This window comes from Ammospiza caudacuta, chromosome 17 (assembly GCF_027887145.1).
Source record: "Ammospiza caudacuta isolate bAmmCau1 chromosome 17, bAmmCau1.pri, whole genome shotgun sequence".
Classification (NCBI taxonomy): Eukaryota; Metazoa; Chordata; class Aves; order Passeriformes; family Passerellidae; genus Ammospiza; species Ammospiza caudacuta.
The window spans coordinates 15,403,937-15,418,875 of record NC_080609.1 but is presented as its reverse complement, the minus strand read 5'-3'; the positions used below and the strand labels follow the sequence as shown (position 1 = coordinate 15,418,875).

Sequence of the window (14,939 nt, the reverse complement as noted above, 5' to 3'; positions counted from 1 at the left end):
GTATAGTGCAACTAACCTAAAAGCAACTAGAACAGTTTTTCTGTAAAACGTTTATTCCCACCAACCCTCCCCCCCCAATTTAAAAAAAAAACCCTGCAAAGGAAAAAAAATTGTCTCAAAAACTGTTCTACCTTGATACTTAAACCAAGAGAAAACAAGAAGTGGCTCAATGGAAATATTAAGGTAAGCACAACGCTTCACAGCTCGTTCTCTGTTCGCTTCCAGTTTGGCCCGGGTGTTTATTTAGAGGAATGAGCTTTAATCATCCACTCCTATATTCCTGAAAAGGTAGGACATGGACTCCCCGTTGTGGATCCTGCGAATGGCTTCTGACAGGATCATGCTGATATCCACAGTCTTGATTTTAGGGCACTGGAGTTTTTGTATTTCATGTGGAATCGTGTTTGTAACAACCACCTACAGGAGGAAGAAATGGTCACAACGATGTAACTCTTTTGTTTTCCACCTTTTATACTGGAAGGGTGAAAGGGAGTTTTACAGATCCCACAAAACCACCCTGGCTGACAAAACAACATTTTACATTACTGTCAGGGTCACAGTGTCAGGAAGGGCCATGTGTTGCCATATGTTCCATGTATCCATGGATACTAATGGCACTGTCCCTCCTTCCCTTCATTCTGCCACACAGATCCAGAGGAGGTACAGAAATATCCCACCCACTGAAGAGAAGGTGTGCTGATGCTGACAGTCCAGCCTCTCACCCCTTCCCACATTTCCCACTGCTAGAGTTTAAAGACATGTGCATGCCAATATTCCAGCACACAATTCCATACTGAGAAAGCCTGAAGCAGGAACCTCCCATTTAATCCTTAATGCCAGTATATGCAAATAATCAATTCAGGAGAAAATGGCTTTGAAAAGCCCCAAATCCCTGCTCAGAGCTCACACCCCACAGTTACCTCATCGATGGCAGACTCCTCGATCAGCCGGGGAGCATCAGAGGACAGCAGGCCATGGGTGGCCATGACAAAGATCTTGTAGGCCCCTCTCTCCTTGAGGGTCTCAGCTGCAGCCAGGAAGGTGTCAACGTCATCTATGATGTCATCCTGCCAAAATCCCAGAGTCACTGAGGGTTCACCACATCAGACAGAGCAACACAGCTTTAACAAGTGTAACAAACCCCAAACTAACAGAAAATTGTTCTTTTCCTTGACAAACCCAGAGGTTACAATCTGCTCTAGAGAAAAGTGTATCAAGGAATCACAAAATGGCCTGGGTTGGAAGGGACCTTAAAGATATCTCATTCCAAGCCCTGCCAGGGGCAGGGAACCGGCCTTGACAGCTGATTGCTCAGAGTTACACACAGCCTGGCCTTGAATGCTTCCAGGGATGGGGCAGCCACAGCTGCCCTCATAGGGGAAAATTTCTCCCTTATATCCAATCTAACCCTACACTCCTCTAAGTCTGAAGCCATTGCCCCTTGTCCTGTCACTGCAGGCCCTTATAAATAATCTCTCTCCATCTTTCTTGCAGGCCTTCCTCAGGTACTGGACAGCCACAATTAGGTCACCCCAGATCCTTCTCTTTTCCAGGCTGAACAATCCCATTCTCTCAGCCTCTCCTCATACAGAGCTGCTCTATCCCTCTGATTATCTTGGTGGCCTCCTCCAGACCTGTTCCAGCAACTCCATGTCCATCACCTCAGCTTCAGTGGCATCTCCAAACCCAGCAGTAGATCAGGGGGGTTCTCCCCTCCTCCTGTGGGGTGCATGCAGCACCTGAACCCCTGCAGGTAAGCTCTGAACAGGATTCCCCCTGCTCTGCTCATGGAAACAAGGTCCCAGTGCTGCTCCCAGAGTGGATCCTTCAGAGCTCCCAGGTAGCTTTGTGAGGGTGCTCAGTGCTGCCCCATCCTATCAAAGTCCACCAGCAGCCAAAGTTCAGTGGCTGACACAGAACAGCTGCTTGATTTCTGCAGCTTTGACATGTTTGATGTAATTGATGAGAACTGATGGCACCTCACTTACCACAATGATAGCTATTCTTCCTCCTACATCTCCAACAACTGTGATGGGTGGCTTTTCCTTGGGAATCAGCACTGATTAATGGCAGATGTTTTCAGAGGGAGAGAAAGGAGAAAGAAAAGAGGAAGTTTATATAATTTATTTGAACTATGGAAATGTCTGATGGGTCACCACTATTAGAGACATGAAGCAGTAACTATTTCAACTATTTCATCATTACTGAATAAAAAACAGCAGGTTTCTAATACATAAATATTTTAAAAGCTTAACTAATATATTAACTATATTCATTTATATCTGAATTATTTACCAATTGAATTAATTCTTAATTTCAGCACAGAAACAGAGGTGCTTGCAGACATAACCAGTTCAGTCACCCACTAACACCCACAGTAGGTTTATGCCCTGCAGTTCTGGTGGTGCAGCTGTAGGTCACATCCACACTCAAGCAAGAAGGAATCTATAGTATTTGTAGGGAAGCCCCAACAAGGGGGAGAGAAATTATGTATTTGATTTTATTTTATTAGAAGGCTAATTCATTATTTTATTATACTATTTTATTCTATATTATATTACATTGTGTCTGAACTGAATCTGCTAAGCACTTAACTTTGCACACAACTGCACAGAACTTGTGACTGTCAGCCAATAGTCCTGACACACACACTCTCTCTTGGCTCTGACAGGTTTAAGGAAATAAAACACCCTTACTTTGGTAAACAATTTCTATATTGCATTCTACTTTTGCACAAACACAGGCACAGCAAATGATAAGAATTACTTTTCCTTTCTCTGAGGTTTAGAGAATATGAAACGCAGAAATATTCTTGGGAAGAACTGTGCCTTGCTTTTCTCTGTGAGGAGAAATGTGGTGACAGGAATCATCTTCTCCCCACTAAGAAAGACGAGGTTATTTTTTCCCTCTGTGAAGAACCACTCCTTTTAGCCAATCCATTCCTGCCAAACCCAATCCCTAAACCCACAAAAGCAGCAGGTAACACCTTCCCCCCACACTTACTTACTGGGGATCTCCAGGCTGGGGTGGATGGCAGCCACGTACTTGGCTGTGGGAGGGGAGTGCCGCCCGTCCACCATGTCAGACTCGGCATCCTGGGCTTCCCCGTGGATCACCGCGATCCCCAACCGCAGGCGCTCGGCAAAGGACTGGGCCCTGCAGGGAAAGGGTTAAAACACCAGGGAAAGGGTTAAAACACCAGGAAAAGGTCACATTTCAAACAACTCACCTGTCTACAACCCTAAACTTTCCATTTTATTGCTCATGTTTCAGAGGGAAGTCAAGCTATCCTAAAATTTTAAGAGAATTCATAGAGAAATCGGCTGCCCCTCAGGATCTTTTTTTATCGAGTTTGTTAAAGTCAGAGTAACCTTCAAAGTGCCCATATGGGCCTAAAGCAACAGGATAAATGCTGCAAGTCACAAAATGCTGACTGCTCCCTTCTGCTTGCCCAAGAGCCAAAATAACACTTCCCAGCCTTCAGGGATCCCATGCTTCAGCAGGACACATTTAACAGTAGCCAAGATCAGCCTTGATGTCTGGATTGTCTGCATTTAATAGGAAAAAAATACTCTTATAAAAAGAGAAAACAAGTGTTCACCTATTTATTTAGTAGTAAATAAAGACAACATCCCTGACCTGCTGACACATAACCTGAGATACCCTGTGAAAGGGGGATCCAGATGATCACTCTGCCTGACAAACCACACTTGGGAGTTGAACAGCTTGGATTTTTTAATTAGCTGACGTGAAGTTCCTTCACACTGCAGTATTTCTTCAACTAAGATTAGAAATTTCTGGAAAGAAGTGTAAGGTCAGTTGGGGGAGTGGGAAAAGCAGAGAGTCAGGAAAATAGGAATTTGCATCCCAGATATTGGAAGCAGCAAATACCAATGAGCACATCCATCCCACCTCACCCTGCACACCCAAGGGTTTGGGATCCTGCCTAAGCACCCATCCAAGTCTCCTCTGGTCCAAGCAAGCCCAGCACATCCAGAGTGATTCACTCTGCTCTAACATCAGCACCTCAGTGCCTGAATCACCTCCTCTGTCCTTAAGCCTTACTTCACTACCCAAACAATACAAAGTCCAGACAGTAATTTGCCCATCGTGATACTCAGTTAATTAAAAATTAAGAATCTTCCACCCTGTGGTTATCATACAGTTGCAATATTTTTGCAAGTAGTTAATTATAGGTAATTATTATTACAAACAATAAGAGTTATGACTTAGCAGGAATAATCATATCAATAAAACTGTATTAATTACCTTAAAATGCAGTATTAAACTGAATCAAGTTCAAAGTGACAGCCAAATGATTTATTAATTTCCCAGTGAGCTCAGAAGCCACAGAGACATTCTGAACTTCAACACACAAGAGTTCTTTTTCACAAGCAGGGATTCATCAGAAGTATTTTCCCAGATTGTTTTCAGCCTGGATTAGGCTGAAACATCCAATTGTCCCTCTCCCAAGACAACGTAACTCTTCACATATTGTCCTTAAATACTCATAGGAGCATGTGAAGAAGCTAAACAATACACTTCAGGGATCCTCTCCTCCACAAATCACTGCATATGTGCAACTCATCTATTTGCTGGCATTGACAATTAGTGGATAATCAAGCATTAAAATGCTGCAACAAAGCCTTGCCTCCACCCAAGAGGCAACACTGACACAGTGGAAAAGAAATGGAAAAGAAACAAATGTAAAATTACCTGGCCAAAACAAAAGAAATCATAAAAAGTACTGCTGGAGAAAAAGATGACAAAAGGTGGTTTGTTACAGAAAATAAGGAAAACACAGAGTATCAGAATTCATTGGCATGGAAGTCCAAATATCTTTTCAACAAAGTCTTGTTTGTCACCACAGCCTCTCTTAAACCATCATCCAGCTCTTACAGCACCTGCTGACAGCTCTGTAATTCCAAAGGTTAGGAACAGTCAACTATAAAACTTCATGGATTAAGAACAGTCACTCAACCACCAGAGACTTCACAATCACAATCATCTCAAACAGCAAACCCAGACTGACCTTCTGTGTTCAGGATCTATCAGCCATGTTCTTTGTTATGTCCACATTGAGAAACTCATCTGGATTAATGGCATTACACTTCCAGCCACTTTTCCTCATTTACAGATTTATAATGTAAATGCACACAAATATAACATAATTAAAAACCTTCTTAATCATAAGCACTGCATTGATTTATCACATCCTTTTGTATGGTTTTGTTTTTACTCTCCTTAGATTTATTATGAATACAGCAATGATGTAAAATCTACACAGCTGACAGAGGAGAATTGGGAGGGGTTTGAAGGCTGCATCTTCTAATTATTGAGTATTTGTCCTTGACTCGACCCTAAGAACAAAACCCAACAGAGATTTGCTGCTCTGAGAAAGAGAGCAGATCTTACCCACCTCTTGGCAGATGCAGGAGATTTGGCCACAATTACAGCATTCCTGTAGTCTGGTATCTGTAGTGAATAACAGATAGCAATGTCCACTTCATATCTTTAGACAAATTTAACCTCAGTAAGAATCAGAGAACTTTATTTTGCCAGAATTTTAAGCATTGAACATTTTACCTAAGAAAGCAACCTCAAGAATCCATGGTGCATGATCAGGGTTGACAGCTCAGTAAAAACATGTATTTACAAAATTCAGATATTAACTTCAAACAGTACCTTTTATAAACCCCATTTTACAGTACAGATAACAGAAAAATAACTGCTTTAGGACATCAGGGTTACACCCACAAGTGTTAAAACAGGAAACCATCAAAATTAAAGTTTCCTGTTCAACCTAAATTGTCTTTCATCACTAAAAACCAGCATTTTACAACTTCCTATTGTTTTATAGAGTACCCCAAGAAAAGTCACACCTCTCCATCACATCACATCACATCACATCACATCACATCACATCACATCACATCACATCAATCACATCACATCACATCACATCACATCACACTGACTCTTTCTCTGGACCATCAGAAGGGATAAAACTTCCACAGTCACTGCACTGATCCTGGAGGCTCAGTCTCAAAGTGCTACAAACTGCCACCCCGGTTAGCACCAGGGGATGCTGCTGAAATGCTGACAGCACAAACCAGCAAGTCTGGGTTTCCCTCTGGTGTCTGACAGCTGCTCCAGTCAGGCCTCACAAGCACAGGCTGCTCCTGAGTTTGCTGCCCCTGCCCCAGCTCATGCTGGTTTTTCACTCCAGACTCCTGATCCCCATTTAACCAGCATTTTAGTCCCCATCTCTCAAAAGTTTCTTTTCCTCTCCTCCATTTTCCCTGCAAACAGTGACTCCACATCAGATTCATCTGGTTTGTAACTTCCCAAGCATTCCACCATCCACACTTCCAGTTCTTTCCAACATCAACTACAACTGCAGTCCCTCTGGTATCCCACTTTACCCCACTCCTTGCAAACTCAGCCTCTTCCTTCACTCTGCTGCCCTGGGATGATCCATCTCTATGGAGAGCAGCTTTAAGAACCTGTGTGTCCTTCTAGCAAAAAACCACAGTCCTGAGCCAAGCAAGTCCTACAGAGCAGGTCCAGTCCTCAGAATCCCAGTGTAAGGGATGGAAAACTCTTCACTAAATACCTGCAGATTGATCTGTTAGGGGTGGAATTCACAGATTTGTGGGGATGACACCCTGTCATGCAGCTCACCACCTTGTCAGATATCAAATACCCATTCCAGAGCACTGAAATACTCGGGGTTTCTGCCAACACAGGCAAAGTAAGTTCCTCCACAATCTGATCCACAATATACAAACTGCACTGGCTGATTATTTCCAAAAGCTCCACCTGAAGTAGGCATGGGAAAGAAAAAATAAGTTCTGAATTTGGGCAAGGGTTCAACCAACAGAAAATAAGAAATTTTCTGAGGACGTCAGGCAACATTAATAATCCACAATGTTGGTAACTCCACCTATAAAGTGGGAATTCAGCATGTTCTGTCCTTGGCAAACACTGAGTTATACAAGAGGCTGCAAAGATTAACATGATGGAAGGTATGGACAAGGCAGGGCCTGTCACTCAACATAATAAAGGCTTTGATCTACTTCAGACACCATTGCCTCATTTTTCCTCTGCCAAATGAACAAATTTGTTCTCAGCTCTTCAAAAATGAAGTCAGAAATGTCATCCCAAAGACTCTGAGGTGTCAACATGTCCATGTAACAAAGGGCTGTGTCACTCTGGGATTAACACCTGCCAAAAGCAAAGAGAAGCCACAGAGCATCCAACATGTGCCAAGCACACCAAACTAAACACCCAACTATTTTATATCACAGGAATTTCACTGATTGCACTGCCTTCATGCCACAACAGCAAGGGATTCTCTTCACATCTAGGCATAAATTTCCAACAGGAAACAACTACAAGCCCTCATTCTCCTAACTTTCAGTGAGATGTTTTTTAACTGACTTTCATCCTTATCAAGCTGGACTCCATCTCATGCTCCTCAGTACATTCCATCATGATTCCCACAGCTTTGGAAGCTCTGGTATTCCCAGTGCAGGATATCCAGCAAGTTGTGGCCACCAGGAACTGGAGATGAATACTAAATTCCCCCTGAGCAGCAATGGTTGAAAGTTTTAAGCACAGATAAAAGATCTGGCTGGTGAAGGTACTTGCCAGTACAGACCCTGTGTGATCAGATCCACTCAGTTCACTCTGGTTTTAGAAAATCCCCTCATGGATGAGCAGAGGGATGAAGAACTGAAAGTATCTTTTAAAACTTCTCTACAAAGGGTCATTTGTTAGATTGCACAGCAGTGTCAGACTCAAAGCTGCAACAATTCTGTGTAAACCACTGAAAGCTCAGGAATCAAAAGGTGCTTCTAGACCAAATCAGGACCATGATCTTGTTATTGACCATAAATCACACTTTCAAGCAACACATAAAGGCAAAACTTGACTTGTGTTCTGTGTGTTTGGTTTTCCACTTTTGTTCTTTTTTTTTTTTTAAGTTAGGAAGTGCTTACAGTGTGCAATACTTCTTTCCTGGAACACCAGATGAATGACTGTGGCAAAGCCTGGAGTTTTGTTCTGCCATCCTCTTTGACTCTATTACCAAATGAAATTATAATGAGGAACTCAGATTTTAATACTGTCATAACAAAATCATGTTGGTTTGGGTTTCCTTAAGGGGGTGGGGTGTGTTTTGTTTTTGAAATTGAGCCATTCCTAGCTTTATAAAAAGAAATAGCTTGGATTCAAAAGCAAGAGTGAGCTAAACCCTTTCTCTCACCAGGAAGAAAGCATTTGCTTTATTCCAAATTACCATTAGTCAGAGGCTTAACGTGCATCTTATACCTACAATTATCATTTGCACATTTTGTACAGGCCAATCTACCAGTAGCACTTCTCAAAACCCTTATAAAAATAAGATGGAGGCACAGAACATCCCAAGTTAAGCTCCTCAAGTCAAGACATGCAGTCTGAACTAACAGTGAGTGAGACTTCCACCCACCAGCCTGACTTTCAGAGCAACATCAATAGGCTCTCTCATAGTTTACAACTTCCAAATGTTTCTTATTTTGTGATTTAAATTTATGCCCACACAAGCAGCCCTTCCTATAAATGTCAAGGAAACTGGAAATAGGAAAGGAAGAGGACATTGAGAGCAAGAAAATGTTATTTTTTTCAGTGTTAGGGGAATATATCTAAGAGAAAAAACAGCACTGCTGCATGGGTAAGAAAACATCAGCTCTTCAAGAAAGCAAAAGTTAAATGTGGGGAAGAGAAGAACCAACAATTCCCAACATCACTCCCTGCCCCAAGTAACCATTCTCCCCTTAAAATTCAGTTTGAAGAGTTAATATTTTCAGAGGGATTTGTTTCACATGCCCTGAGACATGACAAAAAGGAATTAAAAAACCAACTGTAATAACAGGCCTTCCTCACCTCTTCTTGGATGTACTGGAGTAAAAATGGAGATGCTCTCAAGTTATCAACTGGAATATTGAAGAAACCCTGAATTTCCTTCTGATGTAGATCCATGGTAATAAGATGAGTTAGCCCTTTAAAATAAAATAGTGAAACAAACAAAAAAGCACATTAAGAAAAGAGAGAACAGACACTTTATTTTTTTAAGTTTCACTGCAGTTTGTCCAGAAAAATCACTAAGCTGCATGAGAACACTGAGTGAAAATACATAATAAATTAATTTTAGTCCCTCTTACTGGCGTTAATGTGTTTTGAGGCTTCCAGAGTGACTTTTTTAAAAGAAGCTCAGAACCCTGCACATAACTGGCTCTGCAGTGCCACACTGAGGCAGGCAAGATTCTTCTCCACTGGACAAAATGGAAGCCTTGATTTGTCCTATGTCACACAGCATGCTCATTAATTCTAAATCCTGAAAAATGGGCCAAGCTCCTAATCAAAAACCTCTTCTCCCAAAATACCAGCCCAGATCCCACAGTTTGTTAGAACTGCCTGCTTCTTCCCAGGGATGGGAGTGAAAGGAAAGAAGTAGAAAATGTGTTGAAGGCTGTGAAAATGAATAATCTAATTCTCCCACATGGTCTCAGATGTAAAGGACAAAGTGCATTCATCCAACAAGTAAAAAACAAGACAGAAATGACATGGCACAACTGTTCCAGACTGCAGGAAAGGCAAAGGATGGTATTGGGAGAGGTGATAGCACAGCCCAAAGCAGCTCAGCACAGCAGACTCATTCCGCCAGCTCAGGACAATTTGGTGTAAAATGGTTCTATCACATTTGGGGTTTTTATGAACTCACAATTTGGGAACATTTCTAATTACATTCTCCTTTCTATGTAGGTTTAAACACATGAAAAGCTTGGCAGTTATTTTTAAACAGAGTCCAAACTTGTGTACAGATCTCCCTAAAGCTGGAAGCTGACAGCAGGAGCCCCCTTGCTCTGATTTAAGGACAGCCACATTCTTACCAGCTTTGCACATCATCGAGGCCAGCAACTTGGAGACAATGGAGCCCCTTTTCCTCATCTTGCACTGCTTGCTGTAGGGGAAGTAAGGAACCACTCCAATAATGCTTTTGGCACAGGAGGTTTTACATGCATACACCATGATCAGGAGCTCCATGATCGTGGTATTCACATCCCTGCAACGAGAAACATCTGCTCCTGGAGCTGCTGCACAAAAATCCTGAACTCACCACAGTTTTCACACCCAGCAGAGACGGAGAGGGCATATTTTTAGAGAACTGGTCATCAGCTAAGATCTGCACTTCTGCTGCCATTAAAAAAAGAAGTCTTAGCATTTGTAAAGTTCTTTTCACATAAAATTAAAGAATTTCTGAATCACAGGACACATTGCCCAGGAAACATTCCTCCTACATCTTAACTTTGTAATGGTGCTAGAGACAGGGAGCTGAGAAGAGAAGAATTCAAAAGAGATTGACATAACCAAAAGAATATTTATGAAAGGAATGCAGAGACCAAGGAGAAGGCTTTATTGCTATAGTCACTACAAATTAAAATTGTAGAAGCTACCTTATGCCAAAGCTGCCTTTGTGTACATATAAAAACCCAACAAAACCTATTCCCAAAACTCCCCACAAACCTCTATCTAGTTAATATAAGCTTATTACACTGCATCACAAACACAAAAGGTGATTAAAAATGAAAACAGAAGCATTGCTATGGACAGCCCAGATCAAATGCCAGCACAGGGTCTTTAAGCAGTTACTCACTTTGAAACTGTCTGGATGATAAACACATCCTTTCCTCTCACAGACTCCTGAATCTGCACTCGTGTTTCTGCCAAGAAGAGAAATAGGGAAATATTTGCAAGAGCAAAACTCTTTTTAGAGTCTAAGAAAGGGTGTAGTACATTGAAATCAGTGTCAGGGGCATTTCCAGTTTTGCTCATTAAATGCTCACCTCTGTTTGCCTCTTGATAAACCTGAACCTTCCCCATCTCAACTCCCAGGCGCCTGCAGGAACAGAAATAAGGCAGAAGTCAGGAAGGGGAGAGGAAGGGCAAATCAAATGTAAATCCCACATAATGCAAGAGTTACTGAAAAGGCTGCATTCTGTGGGAGAAAACCAAGGAAAGAAAATCCCAAACCATAAACTCTGTAATTACAGTGAACACTTCTCTAAAAAGCACCTACAATTCCCCAAAGCTGCACTGCAGACTATGCTAAACTTATTTTCCAAGCTCAGAACAAGCAGCAGGATAAAAATGGTGCTGTAAAAATGTAACACTTTGTAATTTTTAATATATTTCTTGCCCTATATATATATACACACATGTGGCAATATACATGTGCACAAAAATACTGCTTTTAAATCACTCTTATCTATAGAAAAAAGTCAATGCAGAATGAAGAGGAAAGAGTAGCAAGCACTATTTTATGGATAATGGAAGAATAATATCTGCTGTATTTATTCCTTGTCAGCACTAGCTACACCCTACCACTACAAGGAGATCAGGGTATGCTCTGCACTCAGGCCCAAATTCTTTCTACACATAACCTGAGTTCCTTTGCACTCCCATTTCTCCTCCTAGCACACCCAACTTGGGGTAAATAAGCCTCTGGAAGAAATCCATCTTGTCTAATATTCCCAGTAATGTTATGCATCCTAATTAGCACAGTAAAAATTTATTTAAGTCCTAAAAGTTCTGCTAGAGATATGCATGGATTTAAGCTAAAGAAATGTTCCCATCCAAAATATACAGAGAGCAGGAGGGATGGAGCTGTCCTGCCTAAAAACACCCCACTACAAGGAGAGAAAACTTCTGCCATGATGATTTACCACTATGCAAACATGAATTATCCCACGAGTTTCCTATGAAATGCTGCAGCCAGTCACAGCCTGCCACGGAACAATTCAAACACAAATTACTCTCTCTGTTATTGAGCTGTTGAAATTTCCTCTCCTATAGAGCAAACTCCATATTCTTGCAAATCATGGCAGTTTTCCAATATAACCTTAGTTAAATAGGGAAAGAAAAGTGTCCAGTAAAACAAATCCCATCAGAATAACCCCAAGATGGGAAGATTCCCTGCAGCCTTTACTTACTCAGCAATCCTCTTGGACAGTTCCATGCACGAGGAATTGGAATTAGCTGAGAACAGCACCAGCCCACCCTTGGTGATATTCATGATGGCCCCAATTTCAGTTGATGGCACACAAAACATCAACCCTAAGTTGTTTTGCCCTTCTAAAAGACTGCAAGAGATCAAAAGTCATTTAAAACCATGTTAAAAAACAAAACAAAACAAAACAAGACAGACATTTGCTCTGTTTAGAAAGGGTAATCTCCCAGAACCCTGGATATTCCAGCATCATTAAAATCTGTTATTCCCATTTTAAAAGCTCTCCAAAGATCCCCCAAGAACACCTTCTAGCACCAAGTTTTTTTTTCCTTTTTAACTGTTTTCCTCAGGCTATCATCCAGTAACACTGATACTTTTTTTCCATCACCTTGTCCAGCTCATTTTCCAGAACTGAGCAATGTTTATTGACTTTTCCAAAATCACAAAGACAGGCAGGGGTAGAATTGAGCTAAAAAGAGCTCCTGGGCCCAGGCTAGAAGAATCTATTGCCAAAGCTGAATCTCTTCCCAGTACTTTTGCAGTTATAAACTTACAAATAAGGATGAAATGTAAGGAAGAATTCAATAAAGCTGGCAGCTGTAAATAATGACCTCTTGCACAGCAAATCCACTTGCTGAAGCAGCTGTTGTCATTCTTTGAAAGCAATATTTCTCCTGTGAAAACAGGAGAAAAATATCAGGAGGAAATCAGTATAATTTGGGTTTTGTTTCAAATAAAGGCACAAACCACTAATCTCACCAAGGACTTGATGGGATTCCATGTTTTTATTATTCTTTGTAAATCACATTTTCATGGTTACTTCTACTATAAAATTTTAGTCAAATAAAAGGGAAAAAAAAAAGATCCCATTGACCAGCAGCCCTGGATAGATGGAGGCAGCATTCAACTTAAAATCCTGCTGCATAAATAATCCAATCCTTCATCATCCATTTCAGCATTATTTAGGAGACTGGAAATATGAAATATGAGTGGCATAATTTAAACCAAAGTTTAAATTGAATTTACAGCTAAATCTGTAACTTCTTTCCTGGTAAACATCTCCCTGCTGAGAAACAGAATTATCTAATAGTCACGCCTAATTTGTTAGAAAAAGCTGGTGATGTATCAACTATGAAGTACTCCAAAACAACAAAAAAATAAAGAGATGGAGAGGAAGAGTTCACAGGAACAGCTGGCTGGGTCTGTAATGAAACTCCTTCACACCTCCTTTACAACCAGACAGTCTGGCTCAGTTTAACTCTACAGGAACCCGATTCACTCTTGTGAAGAGCCAAAGTCAAGTCAGGAACTTCCTAACAACAAATCTGCTGGTGCCAAGGCTGAGCTGTGCTCAGCTGCCATGAATGAAAACCTGCCTGTCATCAGAACTGTGCACAGACCGCCAGCTTCAGCCCCAGCACGGCTGAATGTTCCACGGCACTAAAACCAGAGGGGCTCCCAAAGCAAGACCTGTATCCCTCTCAAATTAAATACCTAAAAAAAAACCCCACCCCATTTCTTAGCTAGTGTTTCTCTGCTCTGCTGCTCATTCACTCTCTGCAACTCCCAGCTGTCAACTAATGGCCATCACGCATCAAATATTCATGATGGCGTTCAAGATCCATCTCAGCTCCACCAGAGCAAAGAACCTGAAATGCTTTTAGGTCTAACAGCACCTGAGAGCACCCTGCTTGTGGGCCTGGGTGGGAACAGAGTGGAGGCAACTTTCTGTGTTACCAAAAGCATTCACAGAGTGTTCAGGTGTATTTTTATGCAGGTCTGTTTCTTCTTTGTTCCATAGATTAGGGAAATGAGGAGCTGAGTAAAAGATCTGAAAAGGTGAGTTGTTGGTTCCCCACTATTGCTGAGGGTGCACTTTACACCACAATATACTGATGTATTCACAAGCAATAATGAACATTGCTCTTCATTTTATTATAGGTCAAGGACTTTCTTGTGGATGTACTTCAGCAGCTACAAGTGGGCTATGGTGTGTGTGGGCAAGGAAGTTGCATTTAAAGGGTAATATGGATATATCAACCTTCAAACAGGTGTTGGGATGAAAGCAAGCTCACAAAACTTTATTAGACGTGCAAAGGCATGACTCCACAGGGGTACATGGGACAATAATCCTCGGGTGCGAGGTGGGCCAACCTTCCAAGGTTGAACACGAGCACAGAACAGGCTGCAGTACAAACACCTGCCTTTCCTTTTGGGCTGCACACGATTACACAGACACATCATGATGAGCACAACAATCACTGGGCACACACGGCTTTATGCCTCCATCAACTGAGCATGTCCACACAGAAAGCAACAGAGGCAGGAATAACTGGATGGGATAAGGAATGGAACCCATGGGATGGAGGGAATGGGCACCCTCTCCCCATTGTCCCCACGGGGAATTTTCCCGTCCCTCCAGACTCACCGATCCCCGTGGGCTGAGACCCTTCCAGCCACCCCTCCCTGCGGTGCTTCGGGTGCTCCAGGTGGGTCACACAGGCCCCGTGTCCCTCATGGATCCCATCCCTCCGCCCCCAGAGCGGCCCGGGCACGCCACAGCCCCAGCCGCTGCCCCTCACCTGTGGCACCTGCGGGCAGCCCGAGCAACCCCAGAAAGGGGCAGCCCAGGAGAGGGGCTCCATCCCCTGAGGGAAGGGCGACATAGCCCATTGCTCAGGCGTCGGAACCCCGTGTGGGGAAGGAGGATGTCCTGCCCTCACACAGCCGGCTGAACTGGGCTGAGCGGGCGGGAGCGCCCCTCGCTGAATGCCTTACCTGCCGGCTCCGGCCCCCCGGCCCCGGGAGAAGGCGGCCCGGCCGGAGGGGAAGGAGGGGGAGAGGCAGAGGCGGCGGCGGAGCTCAGCCCCTCCGGTGCTCCGCGGGCAAG

General features: G+C 42.7%; 1 protein-coding gene across 3 annotated transcripts; it reads right to left on the bottom strand.

Annotated features, from left to right (window-relative positions):
• Positions 1 to 78: 78 nt before the first annotated feature.
• On the bottom strand, positions 79 to 14,939 carry PRPSAP2 (phosphoribosyl pyrophosphate synthetase associated protein 2). 3 transcript variants are annotated; one of them, XM_058815848.1, is made up of 12 exons: positions 14,828 to 14,939; positions 12,604 to 12,723; positions 12,033 to 12,182; positions 10,887 to 10,939; positions 10,697 to 10,763; positions 9,933 to 10,105; positions 8,926 to 9,041; positions 5,420 to 5,475; positions 3,008 to 3,156; positions 1,989 to 2,059; positions 921 to 1,067; positions 79 to 417 (listed from the first exon to the last, which is right to left on the bottom strand). In XM_058815848.1, the coding sequence occupies exons 3-12, from the start codon at positions 12,149 to 12,151 to the stop codon at positions 259 to 261; spliced, it is 1,110 nt and encodes a 369-aa protein (XP_058671831.1). In that variant the 5' UTR covers positions 12,152 to 12,182; positions 12,604 to 12,723; positions 14,828 to 14,939; the 3' UTR covers positions 79 to 258. The 3 variants fall into 3 exon arrangements, with proteins under 3 accessions (XP_058671831.1, XP_058671832.1, XP_058671833.1); XM_058815849.1 differs by having other exon boundaries at positions 12,661 to 12,723; positions 14,828 to 14,845; XM_058815850.1 differs by lacking the exon at positions 12,604 to 12,723 and having other exon boundaries at positions 14,828 to 14,934.

Excerpts from the sequence above, each read along its gene's own strand:
- PRPSAP2 (XM_058815848.1), bottom strand. The coding sequence starts at position 12,151 with ATGTTTTGTGTGCCATCAACTGAAATTGGGGCCATCATGAATATCACC. Across the intron at positions 10,940-12,032 it reads CTGTCCAAGAGGATTGCTGA|GCGCCTGGGAGTTGAGATGG; the intron begins GTAAGTAAAGGC and ends CTGTTCCTGCAG. Across the intron at positions 10,106-10,696 it reads ATCATCCAGACAGTTTCAAA|GGATGTGAATACCACGATCA; the intron begins GTGAGTAACTGC and ends TTCTCGTTGCAG.